Genomic DNA, 11,759 nt, shown 5'->3' with positions numbered 1-11,759 from the left:
AGGGCCTACAACAGCCAAACACGCCTGGAAATGCTGGAGAGGGGGGAGGAGGAGGAGGAGGAGGAGAGGGAGATGTTGTGGGAGATGCAAGAGAGGGATAGAGAAAGGCAGAGGGAAAGAGAAAGGAACAGGGAGTTGGAGGAGAGGGAGAGGGAGGAGGATGAGAGGGAAAGAGAGAGGGCGAGGCAGAGGGAGGAGGAGAGGGAGAGGGAGAGAGAGGAAAGGGCGAGGGAGAGAAAGGAAAGGGAGAGACAGAGAGAGGAAGAAAGGGAGAGGGCAATGGGGTGGGAGAGGGAGTGGCAAGCGGAGAGGGAGAGAGAAAGGGAGAGTGAGAGGCAGGGGGAGGAGCAGGTGCCCGGAAAGGGGGAGAGGAGGCAGGAGGAGGCCAGTTACAAGGGGGAACAGGTTGACCTGTCATTCAGTGCCAGGAATAGAAAAGGGCCTGCAAGCCGTGAAACAGCTCCCACAAGCAGAGAGAGTCGACAAGGAATGTCAGCAGCGCGCTCCTATTCAGAGAGCCTGCTCACCACCAGACTACAACAGATACAACAGCTACAACAGCAACAACACGGTATACTGCACAGAGTTGCACACAGCTCCCAGCCAGAGACAGCCAGAGGAGGTGGACCTGGACCTATCAAGAAGTTGCAGCAAGAGCCCAAGCACAAGCCTGCGATACCTCAGCTCGGGAGCTCCTTTCCTGGACGCATCTCAGCCGACGGCCCCAGCTCCAGCATGGGCAGTGAGCTGGATGAGGAGGACAACGAGGTGAAGTGGTTCAGTGACGTGGCCTTCCGCAGCCTGTCCTCTGGATCCCCTCAGGTGGACTACCTGGACATGTACAACTCCAGCCACTGCTCCTCCACCGGAGCCTCCCAGCCCTCCACCCAGGACAGCCCAGCGGGGGCTAATGCAGCCTGGCTGGCCTATGCCGACCTCAGGGGGTCTGCTCCACGGCTGGACAATGAAGACTTCCCAGTTCCACGACAGCAGCTGCAGCCCTCCTCTGGGGCTTATTATCCACCCCTGGATGGCCTGGACCCATCCAAAAAATATGAGATGGGCAGCTTCGAGTGTGTAGACGTGGCTGTGGAGAGAGAGGAACCCAAGGTGAGGAGAGGAGTGCCCAAGAGACAGATCCAGCTGAAAAGAAGGAATACGGCCGAGCTGAAGCTGGGTGAGAACAGGGATGGTAGTCCCATCATGGTTCCTAGTCCTGTAATGGTTCCTGTGGCTCCTGTGGTTACAAAGGACAGTCCTTCTCTACAGAGACACAACAGAGAGACGTTGCAGAGACAACACAGCACACCTGCTGCTTTGCAGGAAGGCTACCGCCCGGGACCCAGCCCTAAACCTGCCACTGAGCAGACCGAAAGGAAGGGCAAGCGCCAGAAGTCTTTGTCCCTTGACGAGACATGTACCAAAACCAAGATGGCCACTTGCCTGATCAAGAGCATCCTCTCCAAGAAGATGCAGAATGTTGGTAAACAAACCGACCAGGAAGGAGGAGGTGACCTCAGCGCCTCCGAGAACAAAACCCCTCCTCCTCCTGAGAGTGAAGTGTCAACCATTAAAGAGTCCCCTAAACCAGAGACACAGAATCTGAGTTCCAGCATAAATTCAGAAGACAGTCTTTCCTCTGAGGACCTGGCTGTGAGAAGAGAGACGAGCCCAAACACTGACGTAAACAGACAACAGAGAAGTTTCGGGGTGAAACCCAGTATTAGACCAACAAACCGTACTATTAATATTAACTCGACTTCTCCACTGCGAAGCAACAAGAGACCTGAACCAACCTGCACATCCCCTGAGATGAGTCCTGGTGCACGTTTTGCTCCAGTTACCTCTCCTCAGGGAAACAATAGAATTGAATCTCACTGCAACAGAAGCCCTAACCATGTTAGCCCTTGGATGAGGTCTGAGCCCCCTACTACTAGTTGTCCTCAGAGAAACAATGACAGAATTGAATCTCCTGTCAGAAACCCAAACTCTTGGAGAACTGACCCGGTCAAACCAGAGATGAGGTCTGAACTGGTGTTCCCGTTTGAGAGTACAAAACACACAGAGAAGAATGCCAGGATGGGAGTAAAGCAGACGCATGACAGTAAATGTAGGCATGAGAGGGATGTCAGTAAACGGAGGGATGAGAAGGATGACAAACAGGGAGGTGACTCAGCAGATGCAGCTGCCCGGAACACCGGCATTCTTGCTGCCACTCGAGCCAACAGCACGCAGGCAGGAATGACAAACATAAAAAAGCTGGACTACCACTCTGACTCTGAAGACCATAAACATCCGAGAATCAAGAGCACCTACACATCCAAAACACCAGAGATCACTCTAAAACCCAGCCCTGTTACAGAGAAAAAGAAAACCTCTTCTCTAAACGTCTCACTGTCGCCCGAGCTGGAAACTAAACTTGAGGTTAAACACGAGACTGCCTCCCCTGGGAGGACCTGTCAGAGAGAAACAAGAGAAGAAGACAGGAGAGTGGAGACTTCACATAGAGAAACCAGAGAAGAAGACAGGAGAGTGGAGACTTCACATAGAGAATCCAGAGAAGAAGACAGGAGAATAGGGGCTTCACATAGAGAAACAAGAGAAGAAGACAGGAGAGTGGAGACTTCACATAGAGAAACCAGAGAAGAAGACAGGAGAGTGGAGACTTCACATAGAGAAACCAGAGAAGAAGACAGGAGAGTGGAGACTTCACATAGAGAATCCAGAGAAGAAGACAGGAGAATAGGGACTTCACATAGAGAAACAAGAGAAGAAGACAGGAGAGTGGAGACTTCTAATAGAGAAACCATAGAAGAAGAGAAGGGAGTGAAGACCTTGAACAAGATGAATGAACAGACTGAGAATGTGGATGCCAATAGGAAGGGTAAAGCCAAAGCTCCCCTGCACAAAGTGAGAGATGTTAGAAGGCTGGTGAAAAACACATACAACCTGTCATTCAAGGCCATGCCAGCACCAGAGAAGGAGGAGAGGAGGGAGGAGAGCGTGGAGGAGAGGAGAGAGGAGAGGAGAGAGGAACAGGGAGAGGAAAGGGGGGAGGATAGAAAAGAGGAAAGGAGGGAGGAAAGGAGTGAGGAGAGATATGAAGACAGGAAAGAGGAAAAGCCGATTCCTCGTCCTCAGCCAATGCAGATAGAATACAAAGCTGTCAGCTGGAGAGAAAACAAAAACAAAACAAGAACGTTCAACCAAACAGACAGAGAAATGTCTAGAGGCAAACCTAAGGTTGATTCTTTACAGCAGGTGTCCACAGATACAACCAAAGTACCCAAGGACCCTTCTGATGTAACAGCTAAGAGTTGCACAACAGAGGAAGTAGCTGTGACAGAGACAGAGTTAAACCAACACAATGACACTGTCAAAACAGAAACAGGCAACACCAAGGTGAAACCCAGTGAAACAGAGTCACCGAGAGTAACCAGGAGACACCGAAGTGTATCAGAGTCTAGTGACAAACCTGAAGTGGTGAGAAGAGATACAAAGCCACCTATGCTGGGCAGCAGCCCTAAACTCCCCATTAAAGACAAAGAAGTGTCTAGTGCTTCTTTGGTGCTACAGGATGGATCCAATAAGCCCAAGTCATTCTCAGCCTTAGCTCCAGCCCCCCCAGCCGCGACGTCTCCTGCTCCCTCCTGCCCTACTCCAGCCTCTCCAGCCCTGGTCCCAGTCCCAGCCTCCCCAGCGCCTGCCTCATCCCCAGCCCCAGCTCCAAAACTGGTCTCCTCACCTGGTCGCAAAGCTTCACCAGCTCCAGCTTCTCCTCCAGCCCCAACCTCATCCCCAGCTCCAGTTCTAGGCACTCCACATTCTTCTGTCCCCACCAAGACCCCCACCCCTACCCCCAGCCACTCTGTGTCCATACTGGTCAAGGAGAAGGGCTACCAGGCAGATATTGGGTCTGTGGTCTCTGAGGCTGTGTCAGAGGAGATAACAAGGAGTGGAGGTGAAGGTGGGGGTGGAGGGGTCCCAAGGAAACATATCAACCGAATAGAGATCCCTCTTCAGACCCGTGGACCCTCAGATGGGGGTACGAGTGACTCACACAGACAGAGAACCTACTCGTCCTCGTCTACATCCTCTGTGCAAGCAGCCTCATCCGCATCATCCTCAAGCACTGTGCAAGCAGCCTCATCCGTATCATCCTCAAGCACTGTGCAAGCAGCCTCATCCGTATCTTCATCAAGCACTGTGCAAGCAGCCCCATCCGTATCATCCTCAAGCACTGTGCAAGCAGCCCCATCCGTATCATCCTCAAGCACTGTGCAAGCAGCCCCATCCGTATCATCCTCAAGCACTGTGCAAGCAGCCTCATCCGTATCATCCTCAAGCACTGTGCAAGGTGCGTCATCCTTCTCCTCGTCTTCTGTGAATGCATCAACCTCAGCCTCATCCTTTTCGTCATCTTCCGTCAATGCATCAGTCTCTTCCTCTCCTACCCATTCGGTCCCAAGTTCTCCCAGGCTTCGAAGAGTCTCCGCTCAAATGGATGACAGAGTTAGGACCACTTTTAATCAGGAGAGGGTTAGTGTCAGAGCCACAGTCAGAGACATAGAGCAACGCACGGCATCATCACCACCACCCCCACAGAAGAAAACACAAGAAGACACTGCTGAAAAGGAGACAGTGAAGAAATCAACCTACTCACCTAAGTTACCAGGTTCGCTACCAGGCTCACCAGCACTGATGAGAAGATACCGACCACAAGTGATCGAGGTGAGGTCGTTGTCTAAAGAAATACATAAACAAGATAAACAAGAGAAGACCATCACGTCAAGCACCAGACCACAAACTATAGAGGTTCACTCAATAGCCAACGGTCCACCAGTGGCACCGAAACCAAAGTTCAGACAAACAGATGCAAATTCACTGTCCAGTGAAACACAGCAGAAACCAGCGGAGGCAACATCAAGCTTCAACCAGCACACAGAAGAGGAGAGAGCTGTGCCCAATGAGAAACCATCTACTTCAGCTACAACAATCCAAAGACATCTATCGAATGATTCAACCCCAGCACCTAACTATAATAAAAAGTTATCCGTTTCTGCAGTGTCCAGCTACAGGCCTCCACCTACCAAGACAACAATCATCGCTAGTTTCTCTCACAAACCAGCATCAACAACAGTAGACACAGAGACATCAAATGAAAGGCCGAAGCAACCAGGGGCCTCAACCCAAGGACAAGGACAGGCCCCCAGCTACACACAGAGACCCACAACCCTCACAGTCTCAGCCCCAGCTCCAGCTCCTACCCACGCCCCCGCTGCCCCAGTCCCTGCCCAAGTCCCTACCCATGCCCCTGCCCAAGTCCCTACCCATGCCCCTGCCAAACACTCAAACCAGTCAGCTGTTGTGGATATAACCAGCCACCCGCACAATCTCAAAACAACAACAGTGTGCCCTCAGGAGCAAACAATGTCAGTTACTTTCAACAATACAAACCAACCTGCCACGGTATCCACAAACACACAGGTCCCAATATACACACACCACATACACACACAGCAGCCCGTACACAGATCCTTGTCCGGCGACCACCCGCAGAGGGTAGATGACCTCCATTTCTACGCATCAGACGACCCCCCTAGCTACGACGAGAGGGAGAGGTTCAGCCCCCTACACCTACCTGACCTGCCACAGAGGAAGCTGAACCGCTACCACCCCTCCTCTTCCTTCTCCTCTGCCTCCTCCCGTCCCCCTCCCTGCTCCTGCACCTCTGGTTGCCCATCCCATGGCCTCACACCCCCTCACCACCACCACTCTCCCCACACCCCTCCCTTCCCCTCCCACTCCCCCGGCCAGGCGCTGCCTTACTCCATGGGGGGTCAACCCCCTCTCCGCCCACACCAGTGCAGAGCAGATCCCCAGCCTCTGAGTTCAATCAGCTACCAGCCCAGCTCTCCCAAATCATCCACCCTCCCCAGCCCCACCCAGCCCCCCCCAGGCATGTACCAGTCCCTCCACCAACCCCAGCCCTCCATGCTCCAGCCCTGCCCGGCCGACCGCCCTCTCCAGCACCCCCAACACATGGACCCCCGTCGGGCCCCCCCGCTCCACCACTCCCCTCACGGCCAGCCACCTGTCTCTGGGGGCCCCTACAGTGACCACAGCCACTCTCCTAATCTGCCCCCTATGGACCCTCAGTACCTGTGCAGCCCACAGAGCCTGGGGCCATCGTATGGGTCTGAGTATGGGAGTCTGTCTGGGTCTGACTACCCAGAGAGTACTGGTGGTCTGGGGTACGGGCAAACCCCTCGCAGGGTCCTCATGGATCCTGACACAGGGAAGTACTTCTACATTGAGGTGCCTGTGCAGCCACTGAGGAAGATGCTGTTTGATCCAGAGACGGGCCAGTACGTGGAGGTGCTCATCCCCCAGAGTACCATGTCTCACTCAGGCCTCTACCCTACCTCGGCCGCACCCTACTCCCCCGCCTCTGCGGCCCCCTTTTCCTCCATCCACAACCCCAACATGTACGCCCCCGCCCCCCAGTACCTCCCCTATGGCCCACCTGCACCTCACCCCCAGCCCCAGCCACCCCGCCACCCAGAGGCTCCAGCCCCAGGGACGATGCACCAGAATGGGGCTCAGGTCAGCTACGGGAGCCCCGGGAGCCAGGGTTCCAAGCCGGAGCCCCAGAATCATGCACCTCTGGACCAGAGCTATCTGGAGAGCATGTACTACGTCCCTACAGGCATGAACACTAGCCCCCCGGACTGCTACCACAAACAACCCTCCAGTCTGCCCAACACGGGGGGGAAGAGGGCCTGAAATAGTCGTCTTGCTGGTGCCTGTAGGATCTCAGAATACAGCCAGGTCAGGGTGTATATGAGGAGGTCTAATGTTAGACTCAGGCCTTATTGTTAGCTTTGTTTCCCTGGCAACTGGACTTGAGAGAATGATTCTTTAGTTGTGGTTGTTTGTTGTTTTATTGTTTTGTTGTTTATGTTCTTCACTGCTTTTTATTCGTCTGATTGCCTGATTATGTTTGCTTTTTATGCATTGATTTGGTAAGAGAAAAAACATGATCATGTTGAAGGTCCTTGATGATCTTTCTGGGATTTCTTATTTTATTTTTCTTCGACAAAAACAAAAAGTGACAATTTTCTACCGTTTACCTAACAGCCAAAAGGTGTGCCTTATCCATTCTCATAGATTGCTCATTAAATCTAAACAAACACTTACTGTTCGCATTTACATTACATTTAGATAGATGTTTCAACTGATCACATTACATTTAGATACATGTTTCAACTGATCACATTACATTTAGATACATGTTTCAACTGATCACATTACATTTAGATAGATGTTTCAACTGATCACATTACATTTAGATACATGTTTCAACTGATCACATTACATTTAGATACATGTTTCAACTGATCACATTACATTTAGATACATGTTTCAACTGATCACATTACATTTAGATACATGTTTCAACTGATCACATTACATTTAGATACATGTTTCAACTGATCACATTACATTTAGATACATGTTTCATGCACAGACATACATCTAATATTTGAAATAAATTCACTTTGTATTAAAACCAATATCTCCCACAAACTTCAAACTGCTATCTTGGGAAGATCTCATGTATGTCATGTTTTTCTCTGTTTATTTCTGAATGAGTAGGTTTTGTTCACAGAGAAGATGCAATGACACCAATAAAAATGTGTAAAATATTGAATGTAATAAAACTACTGTAGAATGCCCTGGTCTGTTCTGCCTTAACATTTCTGAATAGGTAGCCTACATATACTGTAGGCTGGGATTCAATCCAACACCTGACAGATGGAGTTTTTCCAGACCATGTGGCCTGACCAAGAGAAGGGTTGATCTCCCCTGCACATTGCATGGATCAACCAATGGTTGCGTGTCACGTCATGATTGTGCCGTCGGCCACCAGATTGCTATAATGTAATGATGTAAAATACATATCCAGGCGTTGGAAGATCTGGCATGCATCAGCAATGCCTGCACAGAGGAACGCGCCGAAGTCTGGTCCCTAATGACCATGTGACTTGACCAAGAGAAACTCCTGGCCTTACTGCACCAATAAGCTTCAACAGGGACTTTTTTTAATACTCCACCCACTCAAAAGTACTCATCAACAAACACACACACACACACACACACACACACGTCAACCCTGCCATGCTGTCCATCTCTCTGGGCTTTGACTGCCATCTAGTGGTGAGGAGAGGAAGTGCAGCCATGGGAGAGGTTAAGAGGATGACAGAACACTACAGTACAGAGATGACATCATGCTGTAGCTGTTTTCATTCTCCTCTGGGAATGTTGCATCAGCCCTGAATAGCAGGCTCCTGTGTTACCCTTTTCCCTGGATAGCAATGCCATGTCAACTACACTTTAATCTTGATTCTGTTAACCCAATAACATTACACACACACACTACATCACTCATCATTAATTCGCAGTTGTCTTATATCCGTATCTTAAAGTGTAAAGGATAACATTTTGCTCAGATCTTTATGCTAACGTTTCTAAGGAATAGATTCAATCCGGACCGCAGAAGATCTGCGTAACAGCGCAATTGAAAAGTAAAGGTCATTTCCGATTGAGCCGACATATGCAGCTTTTATGTGAATGCAGTCTCCGCAGAAGCCTTTACATTTTAATCGCACGGTGGGGCGGATCTTCCATGATCCAATTGAATCCAAGCCTAAATCATCAGCTTTAAGTACCTGCTCTCTAGGTTCTCCCAGAATAGAAAGAATATTATTACACTGGTAGGTATTTATTCTGAGCTTCCCTATTTCCCCACTTGGGGGCATCATACACTGCAGCAGTGGAACATCACAGCTTGTGAAGTAGTCTGCATTGGGGAGAATCTAAACTGCATTTCCTTGACTCCTCACGTACTCTCTCTTCGCCTCCTTCTCAAAACCCATTGGAGGACAAGGTCAGAGGGGACTGACTTTCTCATCCAAAGGGTTTTGTGACGGGGGCGAGGAGAGAGGATGTGAAGAAATGCTATTGAGATTCTCCCTTGGTGTCAGCCTTTTGTGACAAAACACAGTCGTACTCGTGCAGTAAACATTATCTCAATGATCATGTTTTGAGGTTTTTTTCTTCTTCAGTTGACTCAGCGTAGTAATGACACATAGTAAAACTGCTGTTACAGACATATTATAGCCAACAGTTGCATTTGTATTACATGTTAGTCATTGAGCAGATGCTCTTGTCCAGAGTGGCTTGTAGTTGCCTCTCTGTTCCAGCTCCAACCACATGTTAAAGGCTCCTAGAACTATAACCAGATCCTAATTCAAACCATTAGGGACCTGGTTGCTGTGAGCTATTTTGCGGTAGACTGCTTAACTAATGAGAGAGTTGTACAGTAGGGTGTGTCATGGTGTGTGCGTGTGTGCGTGTCTGTGTGTGTGTGTGTGTGTGCGTGTGTGCCTGCGTGTGTGTGTGTGGTGTGGTGTGTGTGTGGTGTGTGTGTTTCTATGTGTGTGTCTCTGTGTGTGTGTGTGTGTGTGTGTGTGTGTGTGTGTGTGTGTGTGTGTGTGTGTGTGTGTGTGTGTGTGTGTGTGTGTGGTGTGTGTTAACACCTGGCAGAGACACACAGAGACTAAGACACACACACACACACACTTGTGATGCATTAGTGGTGAACACACCAGGTGAAAGACCTTCTCCAGATGTGTGTTGATCTGTTCTGTTGAAAGGCCTTCTCCAGATGTGTGTTGATCTGTTCTGTTGAAAGACCTTCTCCAGATGTGTGTTGTTCTGGTCTGGTGAAATACCTTCTCTAGATGTGTGTTGGTCTGGTCTGGTGAAATACCTTCTCCAGATGTGTGTTGTTCTGGTCTGGTGAAATACCTTCTCTAGATGTGTGTTGGTCTGGTCTGGTGAAAGACCTTCTCTAGATGTGTGTTGGTCTGGTCTGGTGAAATACCTTCTCTAGATGTGTGTTGGTCTGGTCTGGTGAAATACCTTCTCTAGATGTGTGTTGGTCTGGTCTGGTGAAATACCTTCTCTAGATGTGTGTTGGTCTGGTCTGGTGAAAGACCTTCTCTAGATGTGTGTTGGTCTGGTCTGGTGAAAGACCTTCTCTAGATGTGTGTTGGTCTGGTCTGGTGAAAGACCTTCTCTAGATGTGTGTTGGTCTGGTCTGGTGAAAGACCTTCTCTAGATGTGTGTTGGTCTGGTCTGGTGAAATACCTTCTCTAGATGTGTGTTGGTCTGGTCTGGTGAAAGACCTTCTCTAGATGTGTGTTGGTCTGGTCTGGTGAAATACCTTCTCTAGATGTGTGTTGGTCTGGTCTGGTGAAAGACCTTCTCTAGATGTGTGTTGGTCTGGTCTGGTGAAATACCTTCTCTAGATGTGTGTTGGTCTGGTCTGGTGAAATACCTTCTCTAGATGTGTGTTGGTCTGGTCTGGTGAAATACCTTCTCAAGATGTGTGTTGGTCTGGTCTGGTGAAATACCTTCTCTAGATGTGTGTTGTTCTGGTCTGGTGAAATACCTTCTCTAGATGTGTGTTGGTCTGGTCTGGTGAAAGACCTTCTCTAGATGTGTGTTGGTCTGGTCTGGTGAAAGACTTTCTCTAGATGTGTGTTGGTCTGGTCTGGTGAAATACCTTCTCTAGATGTGTGTTGGTCTGGTGAAATACCTTCTCTAGATGTGTGTTGGTCTGGTGAAAGACCTTCTCTAGATGTGTGTTGGTCTGGTCTGGTGAAATACCTTCTGGTCTGACTAGGACGTAAATGGAATGTATCAGACTCAGATATTCTGGTGATTAAAAGATGATGATTTCACTTTGCTTCTCCGGATGGAGTTGTTTCATGATCAAATATGTTTCTTGTAGTCATAGCTACTGGTTGGAGTGGATAGTTAAAGTGCACTCCCTCTCACATGGATGATATAGGGACCCAGACACACATAGCATTGTAGGTGTCTGTAAGCATATTATGCATTGCAGATGTGTGTAGGCTATTTTGAGAAAACAATGCACAGCTCTAAGACTCTGTTAGACGGACAGACTGGGTGAAAGTTTACCGTACTAAGTTCGGAAGTGGGTAAGATCAGAAAGGCTGCAAGACACACACACACCACATGCCTTGAACACACACACACACACACACACACACACACACACACACACACACACACACACACACACACACACACACACACACACAGGCTTAAAAAACCACTAGACACACCTCACTAACACACTGCCTGGGTGACTGACTGTGGCGGTAGTGTTGAACATCCAGGGCATTGCTCAACGTCAGACCCAGACAGGAGCTCCCTCAGTCAGCCAACACAGACAGAGACAAGCCCTGGCAGGCCTTGTCTCTGGAGGTATCACCAGGGGCATCAGGACAGACAGAGATGATTTTACTACAGGTTATATTATGGTCTATTACTGTGATTGTCCAATACTTTTAGCAGGTGACTCAGCTGTGGAAAAAGGCTACCCCAATTGAACCAGGGAGTCTCTCTCTGACATAGAACAACATTAACATTGTAGACATGAAAACACATTCATTTATTATTCTGAGGTCTTTATCAAGACATTTCACACACACACACACACACATGTTCACACACACACACACACACACACACACACACACACACACACACACACACACACACACACACACACACACACACACACACGTTCACACACACATGTTCACACACACACACACGCTCTGCCGCACATAGGGGTGAGTGGGATTGACATCCTGACCCTG

General features: G+C 49.3%; 1 protein-coding gene across 1 annotated transcript; it reads left to right on the top strand.

The window, feature by feature from the left end:
- Positions 1 to 346: 346 nt before the first annotated feature.
- LOC115205611 (daf-12-interacting protein 1) lies at positions 347 to 7,739 on the top strand. Its single transcript, XM_029771776.1, has 2 exons — positions 347 to 4,232; positions 4,305 to 7,739. The coding sequence occupies exons 1-2, from the start codon at positions 490 to 492 to the stop codon at positions 6,784 to 6,786; spliced, it is 6,225 nt and encodes a 2,074-aa protein (XP_029627636.1). The 5' UTR covers positions 347 to 489; the 3' UTR covers positions 6,787 to 7,739.
- Positions 7,740 to 11,759: the final 4,020 nt, after the last annotated feature.

Source organism: Salmo trutta, chromosome 13, assembly GCF_901001165.1.
Source record: "Salmo trutta chromosome 13, fSalTru1.1, whole genome shotgun sequence".
NCBI classification, from domain to species: domain Eukaryota; kingdom Metazoa; phylum Chordata; class Actinopteri; order Salmoniformes; family Salmonidae; genus Salmo; species Salmo trutta.
Note: the sequence above shows the minus strand (reverse complement) of the source record. Positions and strands in the feature narration are given on the sequence as shown.

Excerpts from the sequence above, each read along its gene's own strand:
- LOC115205611 (XM_029771776.1), top strand. The coding sequence starts at position 490 with ATGTCAGCAGCGCGCTCCTATTCAGAGAGCCTGCTCACCACCAGACTA. Across the intron at positions 4,233-4,304 it reads GCAGCCCCATCCGTATCATC|CTCAAGCACTGTGCAAGCAG; the intron begins CTCAAGCACTGT and ends ATCCGTATCATC.